This window comes from Piliocolobus tephrosceles, chromosome 16, assembly GCF_002776525.5.
Source record: "Piliocolobus tephrosceles isolate RC106 chromosome 16, ASM277652v3, whole genome shotgun sequence".
NCBI classification, from domain to species: Eukaryota; Metazoa; Chordata; class Mammalia; order Primates; family Cercopithecidae; genus Piliocolobus; species Piliocolobus tephrosceles.
This window is the reverse complement of record NC_045449.1, coordinates 51,791,162-51,813,056: the sequence shown is the minus strand read 5'-3', so window position 1 is coordinate 51,813,056 and position 21,895 is coordinate 51,791,162. Positions and strand designations below refer to the sequence as shown.

The window sequence follows — 21,895 nt, the reverse complement described above, 5'->3', positions numbered from 1 at the left end:
AATGAAAGAGTATGAGCTACATCTTCAGTATACTTGGTAGTTTATGAGGTTAGTTTCTCTAAATATAGCCAGTTGGTTGATTTCCACCTCCAAGGTGTATGAAGTATGTATTTTTTTAATGACAATTCAGTTTTTGAGTACCTTGTTATTTTTGTGTATTTTCAGCTGCTTGTGAATTTTCTGAGAAGGATATAACAAATACTGAACATCATCAGTCCAGTAATAATGATTTGAATACCACTGAGAAGCATGCAACTGAGAGGCATCCAGAAAAGTATCAGGGTAGTTCTGTTTCAAACTTGCATGTGGAGCCATGTGGCACAAATACTCATGCCAGCTCATTACAGCATGAGAACAGCAGTTTATTACTCACTAAAGACAGAATGAATGTAGAAAAGGCTGAATTCTGTAATAAAAGCAAACAGCCTGGCTTAGCAAGGAGCCAACATAACAGATGGACTGGAAGTAAGGAAACATGTAATGATAGGCAGACTCCCAGCACAGAGAAAAAGGTAGATCTGAATGCTAATACCCTGTATGAGAGAAAAGAAAGGAATAAGCAGAAACTGCCATGCTCTGAGAATCCTAGAGACGCTGAAGATGTTCCTTGGATAACACTAAATAGCAGCATTCAGAAAGTTAATGAGTGGTTTTCCAGAAGTGATGAACTGTTAAGTTCTGATGACTCATATGATGGGGGTTCTGAATCAAATGCCAAAGTAGCTGATGTATTGGATGTTCTGAATGAGGTAGATGAATATTCTGGTTCTTCAGAGAAAATAGACTTACTGGCCAGTGATCCTCGTGAGCCTTTAATATGTAAAAGTGAAAGAGTTCACTCCAGTTCAGTAGAGAGTAATATTGAAGACAAAATATTTGGGAAAACCTATCGGAGGAAGGCAAACCTTCCCAATTTAAGCCATGTAACTGAAAATCTAATTATAGGAGCACTTGTTACTGAGTCACAGATAATGCAAGAGCGTCCCCTCACAAATAAATTAAAGCGTAAAAGGAGAACTACATCAGGTCTTCATCCTGAGGATTTTATAAAGAAAGCAGATTTGGCAGTTCAAAAGACTCCTGAAATGATAAATCAGGGAACTAACCAAATGGAGCAGAATGGTCAAGTGATGAATATTACTAATAGTGCTCATGAGAATAAAACAAAAGGTGATTCTATTCAGAATGAGAAAAATCCTGACCCAATAGAATCACTGGAAGAAGAATCTGCTTTCAAAACTAAAGCTGAACCTATAAGCAGCAGTATAAACAATATGGAACTAGAATTAAATATCCACAATTCAAAAGCACCTAAAAAGAATAGGCTGAGGAGGAAGTCTTCTACCAGGCATATTCATGCGCTTGAACTAGTAGTCAGTAGAAATCTAAGCCCACCTAATTGTACTGAACTACAAATTGATAGTTGTTCTAGCAGTGAAGAGATAAAGAAAAAAAATTACAACCAAATGCCAGTCAGACACAGCAGAAACCTACAACTCATGGAAGATAAAGAATCTGCGACTGGAGCCAAGAAGAGTAACAAGCCAAATGAACAGACAAGTAAAAGACATGCCAGTGATACTTTCCCAGAACTGAAGTTAACAAAGGTACCTCGTTCTTTTACTAACTGTTCAAATACTAGTGAACTTAAAGAATTTGTCAATCCTAGCCTTTCAAGAGAAGAAAAAGAAGAGAAACTAGAAACAGTTAAAGTATCTAATAATGCCAAAGACCCCAAAGATCTCATGTTAAGTGGAGAAAGGGTTTTACAAACTGAAAGATCTGTAGAGAGTAGCAGTATTTCATTGGTACCTGGTACTGATTATGGCACTCAGGAAAGTATCTCATTACTGGAAGTTAGCACTCTAGGGAAAGCAAAAACAGAACGAAATAAATGTGTGAGTCAGTGTGCAGCATTTGAAAACCCCAAGGAACTAATTCATGGTTGTTCTGAAGATACTAGAAATGACACAGAAGGCTTTAAGTATCCATTGGGATGTGAAGTTAACCACAGTCAGGAAACAAGCATAGAAATAGAAGAAAGTGAACTTGATACTCAGTATTTGCAGAATACATTCAAGGTTTCAAAGCGCCAGTCCTTTGCTCTGTTTTCAAATCCAGGAAATCCAGAAGAGGAATGTGCAACATTCTCTGCCCACTCTAAGTCCTTAAAGAAACAAAGTCCAAAAGTTACTTCTGAATGTGAACGAAAGGAAGAAAATCAAGGAAAGAAAGAGTCTAATATCAAGCCTGTACAGACAGTTAATATCACTGCGGGCTTTCCTGTGGTTTGTCAGAAAGATAAGCCAGTTGATAATGCCAAATGTAGTATCAAAGGAGGCTCTAGGTTTTATCTATCATCTCAGTTCAGAGGCAACGAAACTGGACTCATTACTCCAAATAAACATGGACTTTTACAAAACCCATACCATATACCACCACTTTTTCCTGTCAGGTCATTTGTTAAAACTAAACATAAGAAAAACCTGCTAGAGGAAAACTCTGAGGAACATTCAGTGTCACCTGAAAGAGCAGTAGGAAACGAGAACATCATTCCAAGTGCAGTGAGCACAATTAGCCATAATAACATTAGAGAAAATGCTTTTAAAGAAGCCAGCTCGAGCAATATTAATGAAGTAGGTTCCAGTACTAATGAAGTGGGCTCCAGTATTAATGAAGTAGGTTCCAGTGATGAAAACATTCAGGCAGAACTAGGTAGAAACAGAGGGCCACAATTGAATGCTGTGCTTAGATTAGGGCTTTTGCAACCTGAGGTCTGTAAACAAAGTCTTCCTATAAGTAATTGTAAGCATCCTGAAATAAAAAAGCAAGAACATGAAGAAGTAGTTCAGACTGTTAATACAGACTTCTCTCCATGTCTGATTTCAGATAACCTAGAACAGCCTATGGGAAGTAGTCATGTGTCTGAGGTTTGTTCTGAGACTCCTGATGACCTGTTAGATGATGGTGAAATAAAGGAAGATACTAGTTTTGCTGAAAATGACATTAAGGAAAGTTCTGCTGTTTTTAGCAAAAGCGTCCAGAGAGGAGAGCTCAGCAGGAGCCCTAGCCCTTTCACCCATACACATTTGGCTCAGGGTTACCGAAGAGGGGCCAAGAAATTAGAGTCCTTGGAAGAGAACTTATCTAGTGAGGATGAAGAGCTTCCCTGCTTCCAACACTTGTTATTTGGTAAAGTAAGCAATACACCTTCTCAGACTACTAGGCATAGCACTGTTGCTACTGAGCGTCTGTCTAAGAACACAGAGGAGAATTTATTATCATTGAAGAATAGCTTAACTGACTGTAGTAACCAGGTAATATTGGCAAAGGCATCCCAGGAACATCACCTTAGTGAGGAAACAAAAGGTTCTGGTAGCTTGTTTTCTTCACAGTGCAGTGAACTGGAAGACTTGACTGCAAATACAAACACCCAGGATCCTTTCTTGATTGGTTCTTCCAAACGAATGAGGCATCAGTCTGAAAGCCAGGGAGTTGGTCTGAGTGACAAGGAATTGGTTTCAGATGATGAAGAAAGGGGAACGGGCTTGGAAGAAGATAATCCAGAAGAGCAAAGTGTGGATTCAAACTTAGGTATTGGAACCAGGTTTTGTGTTTGCCCCAGTCTATAGAAATGAGCTAAATGTTTATGCCTTTTGGGGAGCACATTTTACAAATTTCCAAGAGTAGTTAAAGGAACTGCTTCTTAAACTTGAAATGCGTTCCTCCTAAGGTGCTTTACATAGAAAAAAGTCCTTCACCCAGCTAGGACGTCATCTCTGACTGACTAAGCTTTAACATCCTAATTATTGGTGGACTTACTTCTGGTTTCATTTTGTAAAAGGAAATCCCGGTGTCCCAAAACAAGGAGTTTAATCATTTTGTGTGACATGAAAGTAAATCCAGTCCTGCCAATGAGAAGAAAAAGATAGAGCAAGTTGCAGTGTTTATAGTCGGCTTTTACATCTGAACCTCTGTTTTGATTGTTACTTAAGGTGAAGCAGCATCCGGGTATGAGAGTGAAACAAGCGTCTCTGAAGACTGCTCAAGGCTCTCCTCTCAGAGCGAAATTTTAACCACTCAGGTAAAAAGCGTGTGTGTGTGTGCGTGCGTGTGTGTGTGTGGTGTCCTTTGCATTCAGTAGTCTGTATCCCACATTCTTAGGTTTGCTGACATCATCTCTTTGAATTAATGGCACAACAATTGTTTGTGGTTCATTGTCTCCTTAAATTAGACTGTAAGCACCTTGATGGAACTCATACTACCTTTTATTTCACACGCGCACACGCAGACACACACACACACTGCCTAGCTCATTGTAGTATACTAAATACTGATTTTAATGAATAAGCTAAACCTTTGAAACCCATTTGCTAATCCCAGTACTTTGGGAGGCCAAGGTGGGTGGATCACCTCAGGTCAGAAGTTTGAGACCAGCCTGGCCAACATGGTGAAATCCCGCATCTACTAAAAATACAAAAATTAGCTGGGCATGGTGGCCAATGCCTGTAATCTCAGCTACTCTGGAGGCTGAGACAGGAGAATCACCTGAACCTGGGAGGCGGAGGTTGCAGTGAACTGGGATTGTACCACTACATTCCAGCCTGGGTAACAGTGAGACTCTACCTCAAAAACAAACAAAAACACATCATCTCCCCTATAACAAAAATATGACATTCTTATTGTATCAAGAGAGGTGAGAAAAAGAAGCCACAGCAGGATGATTCAAGGGGGTCTGCATAGCTCCTTTTTAAGAATATGCCTATTGCAGGTCAGAGAAGGTAAGCAAACTGCCTAAGGCCACACAGCCAGGTACAGAACTCTCACCAATATTATTGCCAGCAATTGCAATTTTGGTGTTTATTCTTGGTACCAAGTTGGAGACTATAGGGTTCTCTTCCTAATAGAGACCATCTAGCCTTTCACTGTTTTGTGGATACTTCTGTTCTTTTTTTCTTTTCCCTTTTAAAATCTAGTTATTTTTTCTTTTTGGTTTCTTTGATACAGGGTCTCTTACTCTGTTGCTCAGGCAGGAATGGAGTGGTGCAATCATGGTTCTCTGTAGCTTTGACTTCTGGGCTCAAGCAGTCCTCCTACCTCAGCTTCCCAAGTACCTGGTACCACAGGTGCCCACCAACACATCCAGCTAATTTTTTAATTTTTACTAGAGACAGTGTCACTATGTTGCCCAAGCTGGTCTCAAACTCCTGGGCTCAAGTGATCCTCCCACCTCAGCCTCCCAAAATGCTGGGATTACAGGCATGCGCAACCACGCCTGGCCTATTTTTTTTTTAATTGCTCATAAGTCATCTTTCTTTGAAAAAGACAGATGGGAGGCTAAAGCAAGAGAATCACTTGAACCCAGAAGGTGGAGGTTGCAGTGAGCTGAGATCATGCTGCTGCTCTCCAGCCTGGGCAATAAGAGTGAAACTCTATCTCAAAAAAAAGAAAGTACACAATTTTACTTTCTGGACCTAATGGTCAAGGCCAATAATTTGGTCACTTATGAAGTAAATAAAAGCTTTACCATATATGTGACCATTTGGTAATGTGAAATGTTTATGTACTAAAGGCAGAATAGTCTAGAAAAAACATGCAGTATCACAGCATCTAAAAATGAACATCATCTTCATCATAGAACCAGGCTCTGTCTCCTAATTTTTTTTCTTGAGATGGAGTTTTGCTCTGTCACCCAGGCTGGAGTGCAGTGGCACAATCTTGGCTCACTGCAACCTTCGCCTCCCAGGTTCAGGTTCAAGTGATTCTCGTGCCTCAGCCTCCTAAGTAGCTGGAATTACAGGTGCCTGCCACCATTCCCAGCTCATTTGTGTGTGTGTGTGTGTGTGTGTTTTTTTCTTTTTTTGAGACGGAGTCTCACTCTGTCGCCCAGGCTGGAGTGCAGTGGCCGGATCTCAGCTCACTGCAAGCTCTGCCTCCCGGGTTCACGCCATTCTCCTGCCTCAGCCTCCTGAGTAGCTGGGATTACAGGCGCCCGCCACCTCGCCCGGCTAGTTTTTTGTATTTTTTTAGTAGAGATGTGGTTTCACCGTGTTTGCCAGGATGGTCTCGATCTCCTGACCTCGTGATCCGCCCGTCTCGGCCTCCCAAAGTGCTGGGATTACAGGCTTGAGCCACCGCGCCCGGCCTTTTGTGTTTTTTTAGTAGAGAGAGGGTTTCACCATGTTGGCCAGGCTCATCTTGAACTCCTGACCTCAAATGATCGGCCAGCCTAAGCCTCCCAGAGTGCTGAGATTACAGGCATGAGCCACCAGGCCTGGCCTTCTAATTTTCATTTGTAGAAGTGGCACCAAAATTTTCCAAGTTCTCATGCAAAAATTCAGGCTCATCTCAGTTGATTTTTTTCATTTATCTCTCACTAAATTGACAACTTCTAGTAGTTAGATTGGTTCTTTGTATTCCTAGCACAGGGTTCTATGAAGGATACACACAGCAGTTGCTGGCGGTAATATTGGTGAGAGTTCTGTACTGGGCTGTGTGATCTTAGACAGTTTGCTTATGTTCTCTGACCTGCCGTAGACACATTTTTAAAATGAAGCTGTTCAGACCCCCTCGAATCATCCTGCTGTGGCTTCTTTTTCCCACCTAAATTAAATACCCTTTTAGCTGCTAGTAAGTGAATGATGTTTTTTTGTGAACTTTCTGAAGTTAGATTAAATGAAGTTGAGAAAAGCCTGATATTCTTATAAAGTTATATATGTGTATCATGGAAAACTTAGAAAATACAAATAAACAAAAATCATCCATGGATGAACCTTGAAGACATTGTGTTAACTGAAATAAACTGGACACCAAAAGACACATGTTATATACTTCCACTTGTATGATATATCTAGTATAGTTATATTTGTTTACTCTGGGCACATTGCCTATAGATAAGCCTTGCTCCACAAGGAGGAGTTAAAAAAGAAAAAAAAAGAGGCCGGGTGCGGTTGCTCAAGCCTGTAATCCCAGCACTTTGGGAGGCCGAGACGGGTGGATCACGAGGTCAGGAGATCGAGACCATCCTGGCTAACATGGTGAAACCCCGTCTCTACTAAAAAATACAAAAAAAAAAAAAAACTAGCCGGGCGAGGTGGCGGGCGCCTGTAGTCCCAGCTACTCGGGAGGCTGAGGCTGGAGAATGGCGTAAACCCAGGAGGCAGAGCTTGCAGTGAGCCGAGATCCAGCCACAGCACTCCAGCCTGGGTGACAGAGGGAGACTCCGTCTCAAAAAAATAAAAAAGATACATTCATAGGACAGAAGGTACAATAGTGGTTACTAGAGACTTGGGGAGGGGGAAATGGGGGTTACTGTTTGATGAGTACAGATTTCAGTTTGGGATGATGAAAAAGTTCTGGAGATGGATAGTGACAATGGTAATAAAACAGTGTGAAAATACTTAATGCCACTGAACTGTACACTTACAGTGATTAAAATGGTAAGCTAGTTGCAATTTGTGTTATCCAGAAATGGTTACCAATTTATTGGTGTATATATATTCTTTTAGTATTCCTGTGTGTGCACAGGGGTGCTTTGTATATACTTTATCTTTAAAATATATACAGGGGGCCTGGCACAGTGACTCACACCTGCACTTTACAAGGCTGAGGCAGGAAGATTGCCTGAGCCCCAGAGGTCAAGGCCACAGTGAGTTGTGATCATGCCACTGCACTCCTTTCTGGGCAACCCCTGTCTGGAAAAAAAAAAAAAAAATTAGTGAGGCTTAGTGGTGCACACCTGTAGTCTCAGCTACTTGAGGGCCTCGGGTAGGATTGCTTGATCCCAGCAAGTTGAGGCTGGGATGAGCCATAATGGTGCCATTGCACTCCAGCCTGGGTAATATGGTGAGAGACCCTGTCTCAAAAAAAAAGAAATCCAGATAATTCTGTACGTAATCTAGCTTTTACTGGATGATTAAAATTCTTTATTTTTATTTTTTATTTATTTGTTTTTTTTCTGAGATGTAGTTTCACTCTTGTTGCCCAGGCTGGAGTGCAATGGCACGACCTCGGCTCACCGCAACCTCTGCCTCCCAGGTTCAACCGATTTTCCTGCCTCAGCCTCCTGAGTACCTGGGATTACAGGCATGTGCCACCATGACCAGCTAATTTTGTATTTTTAGTAGAGAGAGGGTTTCTCCGTTTTGGTCAAGCTGGTCTCCAACTCCTGACCTCAAGTGATCCACCCACCTTAGCCTCCCAAAGTGCTGGGATTACAGGCATGAGCCACTGTACCTGGCCTGGGTTGTTAAAATTCTTAAGTGACTTCATTTTTAATTACTATATGAGATTCTGTCTTTCCAGTGTATCATGATTTATTTGACCTATTGCTGAATGTTGAAGGTTTCAGGGTAAGAGGCCAGTTTGCTATTATGTACTTTACTGTAGTAGCATCCTGGTAGCTAAATATTTGCCTACATCTCTGATTATTTCCTTAGTATAAATTCCTAGGACTAGGATTTTCATGGTTGATACATGTTGCTAAATTGTTCTTTAGAAAGATTAAACCAGTTTGTGATCTTCCAGCCCCTGTGGTAAATGATAGTTCCCATTTTCCTGTATCTTGCCAACATTGGGTGATATCCAGTTTTAAAATCTTCTAAATCTTTTTTTTTTTTTTTTTTTTTTTTTTGAGACGGAGTCTCGCTCTGTCGCAGGGACTGGAGTGCAGTAGGCGGATCTCAGCTCACTGTAAGCTCCGCCTCCCGGGTTTATGCCATTCTCCTGCCTCAGCCTCCCGAGTAGCTGGGACTACAGGCGCCCGCCACGTCGCCCGGCTAGTTTTTTGTATTTTTTAGTAGAGACGGGGTTTCACAGTGTTAGCCAGGATGGTCTCGATCTCCTGACCTCGTGATCAGCCCGTCTCGGCCTCCCAAAGTGCTGGGATTACAGGCTTGAGCCACCGCGCCCGGCCAAAATCTTCTAAATCTTACATTGCTCTGAGAACTACAATTAGAGAGGGCTTATCATCTACTGCCCATTCTCTGTACAGAGCAAATCCCTCTAGACCTGAAGCCCCTTGGAGTTGTCAAGAAACCTTTGAGATAACTCCCCGCTCCGTATCTGAGCTGTCACTAATATTCTCCGCTTCTTCAAGATTGCCATGGCAACTAAATTGATGAAAAGATTTAGGAGGCCTTTCTCTGTTTGCAATTACTATGATCCTTTTTGGATGTGGGTTTGGGACTCTGTCAATATACCCATCGTCTAATTCTGTCCATTGTGTTTTAAAGTTTAAGATTGCAATTTCTGATTACATCTGCCTTAGCCATACTGTATTATGTTTGACATTCAATATACAATGTCCTTGTTTTTCTGTATTTCTGATCTTATTCCCAGAGATGTGTCTATTTGTTCAGGATTCATTTTGCAAAGTGTTTTTACTAAGCGTCTACCCAAAACAGCTGAAGTCAGATTTCAGGCTACCTTACATCTAAAGTAGCACAGGCAGAAAAAACTGTTAAACTGGAATTCTTTTCCCTGTTTGTACTGAACCGAGAAAAAGCACATAGATGATAGAGAATTCCTAATTTGGTATCATTGGTATCTGGGTTTTTGTTTGTTTTTACAGAAGACTGATTAACTATACTTATTCATTAATTTATCTTCTCATTAATAAATACTTGCTGAGTGCTTACTGTCTGCTAGGCATTAGGGAGACAAAAATGATTAAGGCAAGATTCCTTCTATCAAGGTCATGTGTTTCATTTGGGTATACTAATGCATTAGCAATGTAAATCAAGTAGTGAGAGATCATCTGTTCCTGATAGGAGGTGGATTATTGGTGGGGACTTCTGTGTGTGTGTGTGCATGTGTGTGTATATGATAAAGTAAATATAGGAAATGTTAATTATAGATTCTACGTAGTAGATATGTAAACATTCATTGCGAAGTTGCTTCAAGTTTTCTGTGTATTTGAAAATATTCACAACATGTCAACAAAACTAGCATGATAAAGCCACTATTTGTGCTAAGACTTCAGCTTGTATTTGGATTAGGCTTATTATGTAGTAATAGGAACATTAGAAATAATTTTAACTCATTAAATACACATGTTTTATGGGAAGGTTATATATATATTTATATGTAATGAATGTGAACAAACAAGGGTCTTCCCTCCAGACCAGTTCCAGCTGCTGTGCTGCACGTTTCAGGAGTCTTATTAGAATTAGCCACATTCTGCCCACAGCCCTTACTACTTATATTTCACAACTCCTCCTGGTGGGGACTTAAGGAGACATTCAAGCTAGGCCTTGAAAGATGAGAAGAATTTTTTCAAGTGGAAAAAGAGGAGTGGCAGCAAGTAAGGTAAAGGTACAGAGTCATGGAATTCCCAGGAAACATAAAGTTGTCCTGTGTTATGGGAAAACAACTTGTGTGAGGCATGTTGGGAGAAATGAGAGATAATTACCAGGGTGTAAAGGGCCTTTTGAATGCTATGTTTAGGAATTTGGACTTTATCCTAGCGGCAATAATGACTAACAATTATATAGTGTTCAAAAAGTATAACTCAGCCGTGGTATATCCCTAAGGTTTTTTTGTTTTTTGTTTTTTTTGTTTGTTAGTTTTGTTTTTTGTTTTTTTTTTTTTTTGAGACAGAGTCTTGCTCTGTTGTCTAGGCTGGAGTGCCGTGGCACAATCTTGGCTCACTGCAACCTCCACCACCCGGGTTCAAGCGATTCTCCTGCCTCGGCTGGGGTTTCACTGTGATGGCCAGGCTGGAGCACTAAGGGTCTTTATGGAAGAAAAAGACATGATAAACAAGGCTTTTGGGGAACTTCTACAGTAATGTAGCAGTGTTAAAAGTATAGATCAGAGCAGCATAGTAGAAATAGAAGACTAGAGCTAATTGAAGGAGCACTTCAGAATTAGAATCAAGAAGTCTTAGAAACCTATTGGTTTTATTCTCCCTAATGTATTTGACCACTTGCCTGCCGGGGAATTTGTCTAAGTTATAAAAAATAATTCCTTTGGGAAACCCAAAGGAAAGTTATCTATTAATAATTACCCCACTACTATTTTTTCTGATTTATGTGATGGCCACATAGAGGTTAGATGTGATGGTTGTGACAGCAGTGACTAATATAGCCTATGAAGCATTTTGGTCAGATATCTATGTGCTTTCATTCCAGGTTTACTGAGGCAGACCTTGGCTAGATTTTGATCAGTGATGTAACTACTCATGAGTACCACGTGGTGGCAATGGCGTTGCTGCAGACCTTGGCAGCAAAGCAGTGTTAGAGTAGCAGTGGAAACCTTTGTGAAGCTAGGAATACATTTTCTGGTCATCAAAACCTCCTGAAAATTATGAACTCAGTATAGCAGGAGAAGGAAGATGGCTTGGTTTTAGTAAAGGGCAAAGTCATTTTTAAGGATCAGAAGAAGAAGAAATGGAGAGTGAAACAGTGTGTTCCTGCCCACACTCCCACACTGGACTTTTTGGCAACCATTGATGTTCCTTCTCAAAGTGATTTTTAAACATGTATATTTTGAAGCCAGGCATGGTGACTCATGCCTGTAATCCCAGCACTTTGGGAGGCTGAGGCGGGCAGATCACCTGAGGTCAGGAGTTCAAGACCAGCCTGGCCAACATGGTGAAACCCCGTCTCTACTAAAAATACAAAAATTAGGCCGGGCACGGTGGCTCACGCCTGTAATCCCTGCACTTTGGGAGGCTGAGGGGGGCGGATCACGAGGTCAGGAGATTGAGACCATCCTGGCTAACACAGTGAAACCCCGTCTTTACTAAAAATACAAAAAATTAGCTGGGCATGGTGGCGGACGCCTGTAGTCCCAGCTACTCAGGAGGCTGAAGCAGAAGAATGACTTGAACCTCGGAGGTGGAGCTTGCAGTGAGCCTAGATTGTGCCATTGCACTTTGGCCTGGGCAACAAAGTGAGACTCTGTCTCAGAAAAAAAAAATTGGTTGAGCATGGTAACAGGTGCCTGTAATGCCAGTTACTTGGGAGGCCAAGGCAGGCAGAATTGCTTGAACCGGGTAGGCAGAGGTTGCAGTGAGCTGAGGTTGTACCATTGCACTTTAGCCTGGGCGACAGAGTGAGACTCCATCTCAAAAATAAATAAATAAAATAAAATAGGCCGGGCGCAGTGGCTCAAGCCTGTAATCCCAGCACTTTGGGAGGCCGAGACGGGTGGATCACGAGGTCAGGAGATCGAGACCATCCTGGCTAACACGGTGAAACCCCGTCTCTACTAAAAATACAAAAAAAAAAAAATAGCCGGGCGAGGTGGCGGGCGCCTGTAGTCCCAGCTACTCGGGAAGCTGAGGCAGGAGAATGGCCTAAACCCGGGAGGCGGAGCTTCCAGTGAGCTGAGATCCGGCCACTGCACTCCAGCCTGGGCAACAGAGCGAGACTCCATCTCAACAAAAAAATAAAATAAAATAAATTTTTAAAAAGGATATTTTGGAAAACTCCTTGCATACCTAAATTCTATGTTTATCAAATACTTGGACTTAGCACATTCTTCTTTGAAATGGACCAATAAACAACAGGAGCCCATAAGCAAGAAGAACCCATTATTTTAACAGTAACTATCCTTACAGGCTTTCTTAGGGCTCTTTCTGTTGGATCCTTCCCTCTCACAGGTCCTTGCTAATGATATCTAGGTGGACACATTCTAGATAAGATGTCCCTGTCTAGAATGGCAGCACCATGAGGACTGTATCCTCAATACTAGGACAGTGCCTGGTGCTTAATAGATAGTAAATAGTTGTCTAATTAACTGAGCAAACAGATACTCATAGATTAGCTTTTTGCTTTTTCTGTTAGAAACTAAAGGTTCAGGCCGGGCGCGGTGGCTCAAGCCTGTAATCCCAGCACTTTGGGAGGCCGAGACGGGCGGATCACAAGGTCAGGAGATCGAGACCATCCTGGCTAACACGGTGAAACCCCGTCTCTACTAAAATACAAAAAATTAGCCGGGCGTGTTAGCGGGGGCCTGTAGTCCCAGCTACTCGGGAGGCTGAGGCAGGAGAATGGCGTGAACCCAGGAGGCGGAGCTTGCAGTGAGCTGAGATCCGGCCACTGCACTCCAGCCTGGGCGACAGAGCGAGACTCCGTCTCAAAAAAAAAAAAAAAAAAGAAAGAAACTAAAGGTTCAGGTCGAGCACAATGGCTCATGTCTGTAATCCCAGCACTTTGGGAGGCCAAGGCAGACGCATCACTTGAGGTCAGGGGTTCAAGACCGGCCTGGCCAACATGGTAAAACCCTGTCTCTCCTAAAATTACCAAAATTAGCCGGGCATCATGGCAAGCACCTGTAATCCCAGCTACTGGAGAGACTGAGGTGGGAGAATCACCTGAACCTGGAGGAAGAGGTTGCAGTGAGCTGAGATGGTGCCAGCCTGGGTGACAGAGGGAGACTTAAAAAAGAAAAAAAGAAAAGAAACTAAAGGTTCAGAGCATCCCAGAAAAGGAAAAGTCCTCACAAGCCAGTAATCTAGGCAGGATTACTGATAGTATTTTTCTATTTGTTGTATTTTTATAAAATGCCATAGATAGGGGGCTTTTTTCGACATTACATTAGTCTAAAAATCACATATTTTTATATGAACTAACCTAAATGTCTGATGAATCTCACAACACCAAGTCTTTGAAATGTGCCTGTATAAATAAAATATTAATAGATTCATGCTAATTTTAAATATCGATAATGTTTAAATACTTTAATTATTTTTTCATTCCCTAGCTTTAAAAGAAAATAACCAACCTCAAAAGGACATCACAATAAATCAAGTCTATTTGGGGGAGTTGGAGGATTTTTTCCCTCACTAGCATCATTTGGAAATAATTTCATGGGCATTAATTGCATGAATGTGGTTAGATTAAAAGGTGTTCAGCCGGAACTTATAGTTCCATACTAGGTGATTTCAATTCCTGTGCTAAAACTAATTTGTATGACATATTTTCATTTAATGGAAAGCTTCTCAAAGTATTTCATTTTCTTGGTACCATTTATCGTTTTTGCAGCAGAGGGATACCATGCAAGATAACCTAATAAAGCTCCAGCAGGAAATGGCTGAACTAGAAGCTGTGTTAGAACAGCATGGAAGCCAGCCTTCTAACAGCTACCCTTCCATCGTAACTGACTCTTCTGCCCTTGAGGACCTGCGGAATCCAGAACAAAGCACATCAGAAAAAGGTGTGTAATGTTGGCCAAACACTGATATCTTAAGGAAAATTCTTTCCTTCCCCTTTATCTCCTTCTGAAAAGTAAGGACCTAGCTCCAACATTTTATGATCCTTGCTCAGCACATGGGTAATTGTGGAACCTTGGTTCTTGTCCCTGCTCACAACTAATATACCAGTCAGAGGGACCCAGGGCAGTCATTCATGTTGTCATCTGAGTACCTACAACAAGTAGATGCTGTGGGGAGCCCATGGAATATAGAAGGTATACAATATAGCTCCTGCTCTATTGGAAGCTAAGTGGAGTAGGAGAAATTGGTGACAGGCAACCCCATAATTTCAGAAAGCTATGAAAAAATACTCAGACATATTCCTTATTACACTGGTGTCACATCACAAAGACCTATTTAATGTGCTTCTGATTTATAGGAAGAGACATCCTATATTTCAGGAACTGCACTTTGATCCACAGAAAGCCTAGTGATGTAGAGCTCCTGTTAGTTCAAAAGGAAAAGGAAAGAACACAGCCTAATTATGCAGCAGAGTCAAGTGCTTTATAGCAATGTTACAGTTACCAAAAAAAATCTAGATGGACCTCTGAGAGGATGCCATTGGAGTAACCAGGCAAGTGCAGTTGATCAGAGCTAACTTCCTAGAAGAAGTGAGCACTGAGCTGAGGAGTAATGGCATAAATGAAGGAAAGTGAGATGGAAATTTGAGTTTTTAATTGGAAAGACAACACATCAGGCAGGTTTTTAAACAGGGGCAAACACATAGACACTTAGGAGAGGCTGAGCATGGGGTCCCCACCAGGATGCTGCTTAGAAACATGCAGGGGTGGTGAGTGCTCTCAAAGTACACTTCATTCCTATCTCAGTGATTCTTATCTGAGTGTTAAAGTTCCTTCTTCAGCACCCTGTTCCACAGTCCAACTGGGGACTTTAAGGCCTTTCTTTGAGTCTTTCTAGGAACTCAAGTCTGTTACTTATACAGAACCGTGGCCTTGGTCCCCAGTTGTGCCTTGCAGTATTTTTGCGTTAAGGAACAAACAGGAGCTCTTGGATAAAGAAGCTAGCTAGAAACTCTGTTGCTATGGCAGTGCTTCAAAATGTATTTCCTTAAATGCTTTCATTGTAATTATCTTCATTTAGTTCATCTCTCGGATAATGAGAGTTCAGAGTCCCTTCCCTAGTATAATACTCTTCTTTGGGGTGCTTTCACCATCTTCAGTCTAAACACAGACTAGACTTTCAATTCTTTTAATTTCTTTTTGAGACGGAGTCTGGCTCTGTCACCCAGGCTGGAGTGCAGTGGCCAGATCTCAGCTCACTGCAAGCTCTGCCTCCCGGGTTTACGCCATTCTCCTGCCTCAGCCTCCGGAGTAGCTGGGACTACAGGCACCCGCCACCTCGCCCGGCTAGTTTTTTGTATTTTACTTTAGTAGAGACGGGGTTTCACCGTGTTAGCCAAGATGGTCTCGATCTCCTGACCTCGTGATCCACCCGTCTCGGCCTCCCAAAGTGCTGGGATTACAGGCTTGAGCCACCGCGCCCGGCCTAGACTTTCAATTCTAATGTGTAAGATATAAAATGTTATTATTGTGTGACTTTGAATATCTGTGTAAATCTACTCTCTCCTCTTTGGTGTGTATGTGTGTTTATTTTTTTCTGCAGATCTGTAACTGAAATGCTTCATTTCTGAATCGTTTTAGATATCACAGCTTAATACCAGCATAAGTTTTGAGCCTTTTCCTCCCTAAATCTGGTTGAGTCTAACTGAAACTCAAATGAACTTTTTAAAAATAATTTTTTTCGGCCGGGCGCAGTGGCTCAAGCCTGTAATCCCAGCACTTTGGGAGGCCGAGACGGGCGGATCACGAGGTCAGGAGATCGAGACCATCCTGGCTAACACGGTGAAACCCCGTCTTTACTAAAAAATACCAAAAACTAGCCAGGCGAGGTGGCGGGCGCCTGTAGTCCCAGCTACTCGGGAGGCTGAGGCAGGAGAATGGCGTAAACCCGGGAGGCGGAGCTTGCAGTGAGCTGAGATCCGGCCACTGCACTCCAGCCCAGGCGACAGAGCGAGACTCCATCTCAAAAAATAAATAAATAAATAAATAATAGTTTTTTTCTTTAATTTTTTTTTTAAGTAGAGACAGGGACGCACTGTTAACTAGGCTGGTCTTGAACTCCTGATTTTGAGCAATCCTCCCACACCTCAGCCTCACCTTTTTAGAGAGGGTCTTGCTCTGTTGCCCAAGCTGGAGGGCAGTGGTATAGTCACAGCTCACTGCAGCCTCTCGAACTCCTCAAGAGATCCTCCTGCCTTGGCCTCCCAAGTAGCTGGGACTATAGGCATCCGCCACCATACCCAGGTAATTTTTTTAAAAATTTTTTGTAGAGACAAGGTCTCCCTATGTTGCCCAAGTAGGTCTCAAACTCCTGAACTCAGGCAATCTTCTCATCTCAGCCTCCCAAAGTGCTGGGGTTACTGGTGTGAGCCATGGCACCTGGCCAGAACTTCTATGCCAGACACGGTGGCTCACACCTGTAATCCTAGCACTTTGGGAGGCCGAGGCGGGTGGATCACCTGAGGTCAGGAGTTCGAGACCAACCTGATCAACACAGAGAAACTGCGTGTCTACTAAAAATACAAAAAATTAGCCAGGTGTGGTGGCACATGCCTGTAATCCCAGCTACTCGGGAGCCATGGTGCCCGGCCTAGTTTATTATTTCTTAATATCTGTTGTCTTCCAGTGTCTTTTTTTTTTTTTTTCTTTTTTTTTGAGACAGAGTCTTGCTCTGTCGCCCGGGCTGGAGTGCAGTGGCCGGATCTCAGCTCACTGCAAGCCTCCCGGGTTTATGCCATTCTCCTGCCTCAGCCTCCCGAGTAGCTGGGACTACAGGTGCCCGCCACCTCGCCCAGCTAGTTTTTTTGTATTTTTAGTAGAGACGGGGTTTCACCATGTTAGCCAGGATGGTCTCGATCTCCTGACCTCGTGATCCGCCCGTCTCGGCCTCCCAAAGTGCTGGGATTACAGGCTTGAGCCACCGCGCCCAGCCCAGTGTCTTCCTTAATTCTTCACAATACCCTGTACAATGCTTAGCACACAGTGGGCAGTCAGTAAGTTTATTAAATGTTTGGTGTGGCCCATACTTCTTACCCACGAAGAATGTAACATGTTAAGACATCTAGATGAGGGAATGATTTAAGAGGAACTACAATACTATTCTGAAACTTGGGCTCTGGATCGCTGCATTTATACTTTCCTAAACCAGCCAGCAGGTAGATCATCATGTCACAAGGCCTAGATTGGGCTTGCTGTTCAGAGAATGAATTAAGAATTAAGGAGGAAAAAAAGGAGAAAGGTTTTGCTCTGTTTTTCAGGTTCTACTGAGTTATTGTCGTCTAATTCAACTTGTCTTATCTTCTTCATAGCATGTAGTAAGAAGATGAATTTATACGCTAAATGTTGCGGTGATGGAATGACTTTGTTTTTTGTTTGTTTGTTTTTTAACACCTATTATGCCATGAATTCATAGGGAATAGGTTCCAGCTGCTCAGGCTCCTTCCCACTAGTTCTCACAAAGTATGCTTCTCTGGGTGGAGCAGGCTGGCGCTTCAGTTGAACCCACATACCTTTCTCTTTGGCTTCTTTCTTTTTCTGATCATTTTCCTTCACGCGTTTCAGGAAGCAATCTCGGCTCTTAGAGTGCTTAATATTCTCAATATGCACATTAATTCTCTTGGCAAGAATCTTGCCCTTGTTTGTTTACAGTGCCAACAGCATGCTAGGTCACATTGTAGACTCTTCCAGTTTTGCCATGGTATCACTTGTGGGGCATTCCTTTTTGAACATTACCCATTCCCTTGATGTCTACAATATCACCTTTCTTATAGATTCACATATACGTGGCCAAAGGAACAACTCCATGTTTTCTAAAAGGCCTAGAGAACATATATAGGGTGCCTCTCCTCTTTCCCTTTGTGTTCGTCATTTTGGTGAATTACTGGAAGATTGCGGTTCTGGCCAAAAGCAGGAATGACTTTTTTTGTTGTTGTTTTTGTTTGTTTGTTTGTTTGTTTGTTTGTTTGTTTGTTTTTGAGATGGAGTCTCACTCTGTCACCCGGGCTGGAGTGCAGTGGTCGGATCTCAGCTCACTGCAAGCTCCGCCGCCCGGGTTCACGCCATTCTCCTGCCTCAGCCTCCCGAGTAGCTGGGACTACAGGCTCCCGCCACCTCGCCCGGCTAGTTTTTTGTAATTTTTAATAGAGACGGGGTTTCACGGTGTTCGCCAGGATGGTCTCGATCTCCTGACCTCGTGATCCGCCCGTCTCGGCCTCCCAAAGTGCTGGGATTATAGGCTTGAGCCACCGTGCCCGGCCAGGAATGACTTTTTAATGGCTGTGTTTGTATCTGAGCCTTCCCTGTGCATTTCACTTTTTTTGTTGTTGTTGTTTGGTTTTTTTTTTTTGAGACTAAGTTTCACTCTTGTTGCCCAGGCTGGAGTGCAGTGGCGCGATTTCGGCTCACTACAATGTCCGCCTCAGCCTCCCGAGTAGCTGGGATTACAGGTGCCTGCGACCACACCCAGCTAATTTTTGTATTTTTAGTAGAGACAGGGTTTCACCATGTTGGCCAGGCTGGTCTCAAACTCCTTACCTCAGGTGATCTGCCCACCTCGACCTCCCAAAGTGCTGGGATTATAGGCGTGAGCCACCTCACCTGGCCCCCCCCTTTTTTTTTTTTTAACTCTTTCCAATGGTTAATTCCATTTGATATGATTCCTTGGAACTTGCACATTACCCTTTATCAGTTATCACCCTGTATTGGGGGTGGGGAGGATGATACCGCTCTTCATAGTTAGATCCTGCTTACTTTCAACAGAGTTCTAAATGATCCTAGAAACTCACAGGTCCAGAAAAGACAAGCATAAAGGAAACTGTAAATAATGCATTTGAAGACTAACTCAGGAAATCAATGATTATTTCCCCCCCAGGCTACCCAGTGTCTTAAAAACTAGTTTAATTAATATAATCTTTTGTTTTAATTTTCTACCTATATTTATGACTTTTAGCTTTTCTAATAAAAGCTCAAAATCAGTGACTTTTTAATGAATAGAAGACATTTGCAATTTTTAACTATTTGTTTTTACTTATGAAATATTTCTACCTTGGCCGGGCATAGTGTCTCACGCCTATAATCCCAGCACTGTGAGATGCCAAGGCAGGAGGATCACTTGAGCTTAAGAATTCGAGACCAGGCTGGGTGTGGTGGCTCATGCCGATAATCCCAGCACTTTGGGAGGCCAATTTTGGTGGATTACCTGAGGTCAGTAGTTCAAGACCAGCCTGGCCAACATGGTAAAACCCCATCTCTACAAAAAATACAAAAATTAGTCAGGGGGTGGTGGCGGGCACCTATAATCCCATCTTCTTGGGAGGCTAAGGCAGGAGAATCACTTGAACCTGGAGGCAGAGGTTGCAATGAACTGAGATCACACCAGTGTATTCCAGCCTGGGCAACAGAGCAAGACTCCATCTCAAAAAAAAAAAAAAAGAGTTTGAGACCAGCCTGGTCAACACAGCAAGACTCCATCTCAAAAAAAAAAAAAAGAGTTTGAGACCAGCCTGGTCAACACAGCAAGACACCGATCTCTTTACAAAAATTAAATAATGGTCGGGCACAGTGGTTCACACCTGTAATCCCAGTACTTTGGGAGGCTAAGGCAGGCGGATCACCTGAGGTTGGGAGTTCGAGACCAGCCTAACAAACATGGAGAAACCCCATCTCTACTAAAAATATAAAATTAGTTGGGCATGGTGGCTCATGCCTGTAATCCCAGCTACTTGGGAAGCTGAGGCGGGAGAATAGCTTGAACCCAGGAGGCAGAGAGGTTGCAGTGAGCCAAGAGCGTGCCATTGCACTGCAGCCTGGGCAACAAGAGCGAAATTCCATCTCAAAAAATAAATAAATAAATAAATAAAGGCTTGGCGCAGTGGCTCACACCTGTAATCCCAGCACTTTGGAAGGCTGAGTCGGGCAGATCATGAGGTCAAGAGATTGAGACCATCCTGGCTAACAGGGTGAAACCCCGTCTCTACTAAAAATACAAAAAAAAAAAAATTAGCTGGGCGTGGTGGCAGGCGCCTGTAGTCCCATCTACTACTGGGGAGACTGATCCAGGAGAGTGGCATGAACCTGGGAGGTGGAGTTTGCAGTAAGCTGAGATCGTACCGCTGCACTCCAGCCTGGGCTACAGAGGGAGACTCTGACTCATAAATAAATAAATAAATAAATAAATAAATAAATAAATAAATGATAAATAAAAATAAATAAATAAATACTTTTCCCTTTAAGCCATTTCCTAGAAGGCAGTGGCACAAAGTGATACATTTGGAGGAATTAATATATTACAAAATGAATTAGGCCGGGCACAGTGGCACATGTCTAACCCCTGCACTTTGGGAGGCCAAGGCGGGTGGATCACTTGAGAGGTCAGGAGTTCAAGACTAGCCTGACCAACATATTGAAACCCCATCTCTACTAAAAATACCAAAAAAACTAGCTGGGCGTGGTGACGGGTACCTGTAGTCTCAGCTACTAGGGAGGCTGAGGCAGGAGAATTGCTTGAACCCAGGAGGCAGAGGTTGCAGTGAGCCAAGGTTGCACCATTGCACTCCAGCTTGGGTGACAGAGTGAGACTCCGTCTCAAAAAAAAAAAAAAAAAAAAAAATGAACTAACATGCCAGAACTTTGCCTTCAGTATGTTTTGTGTTTTTTCCCTTCTGTGGCATTTCATCATTAGTTCCATGTATTATTTAAGATTTCTTATTAACCAGCACCTTGGGGTTTTTTTTGTGTATGTGTTGGTTTAGGGGGTTTGTTTATTTGGTTTTTTTTCTTTTTTATTTTTTTTCAGTAATTGAAAATGAGAAGCAAAATGTCACCTGTTTTTTCTTTCTTGTCTGACACTCATGTCTTGTTTACCCCCCACATGCAGAAGCTGAAACCCCCATTTCACACAGTCTTTAATGTGGAGGCAGTGGGGATGGAGAAAATAATGTACTTTGTGCTTTCCAGTACTCTTTCTTTCCTATTGTCTGAGAGGATTTGGGCATAATTTATTTGCTGCAGAGATAAAAATTTGTTATATATATATTTTTATCATTCAGGGCCAAGGAATATAAATTTTTTTTCAACCTTGTCTCAGCTGGGTGTCTTTATTTACCCTGTCTTAAAGTGTTCCTTTTATTACCATTATTATTTTTTAATCATTGAATTCCATTTAGTGCTAGCATCTGTCTGTTGCATTACTTGTTTATAAAATTCTGCCTGATATACTTGTTTAAAAACCAATTTGTGTATCATAGTTGCTTTTGAAAAAAGTCGGTGTTCTAACCTGAATTATCACTATCAGAACAAAGCAGTAAAGTAGATTTGTTTTCTCATTCCATTTAAAGCAGTATTAACTTCACAGAAAAGTAGTGAATATCCTATAAGCCAGAATCCAGAAGGCCTTTCTGCTGACAAGTTCAAGGTATCTGCAGATAGTTCTACCAGTAAAAATAAAGAACCAGGAGTGGAAAGGTAAGAAACATCAGTGTAAAGATGCTGTGGTATCTGACATCTTTATTTATACTAAACTCTAATTGTTAATTTTTTTCACCATACTTTCTCCAGTTTTTTGTATACAGGCATTTATAAACTTTTATTGCTCTAGGATATTTCTTTTTTTTTTTTT

General features: G+C 42.2%; 1 protein-coding gene across 8 annotated transcripts in view; it reads left to right on the top strand.

Moving 5' to 3' along the window:
* BRCA1 (BRCA1 DNA repair associated) overlaps positions 1–21,895 on the top strand; it is a 103,359-nt gene that overhangs the window by 47,022 nt on the left and 34,442 nt on the right. For 6 of the 8 annotated variants that reach the window (XM_023204007.1, XM_023204003.3, XM_023204002.3 and 3 more), the window contains 4 exons: positions 166–3,594; positions 3,996–4,084; positions 13,992–14,163; positions 21,615–21,741. In XM_023204007.1, coding sequence (XP_023059775.1) covers positions 166–3,594; positions 3,996–4,084; positions 13,992–14,163; positions 21,615–21,741 — 3,817 coding nt within the window. The remainder of the gene's footprint in view (positions 1–165; positions 3,595–3,995; positions 4,085–13,991; positions 14,164–21,614; positions 21,742–21,895) is intronic. The other 2 variants (XM_023204005.1, XM_023204009.1) reach the window with 2 other exon arrangements.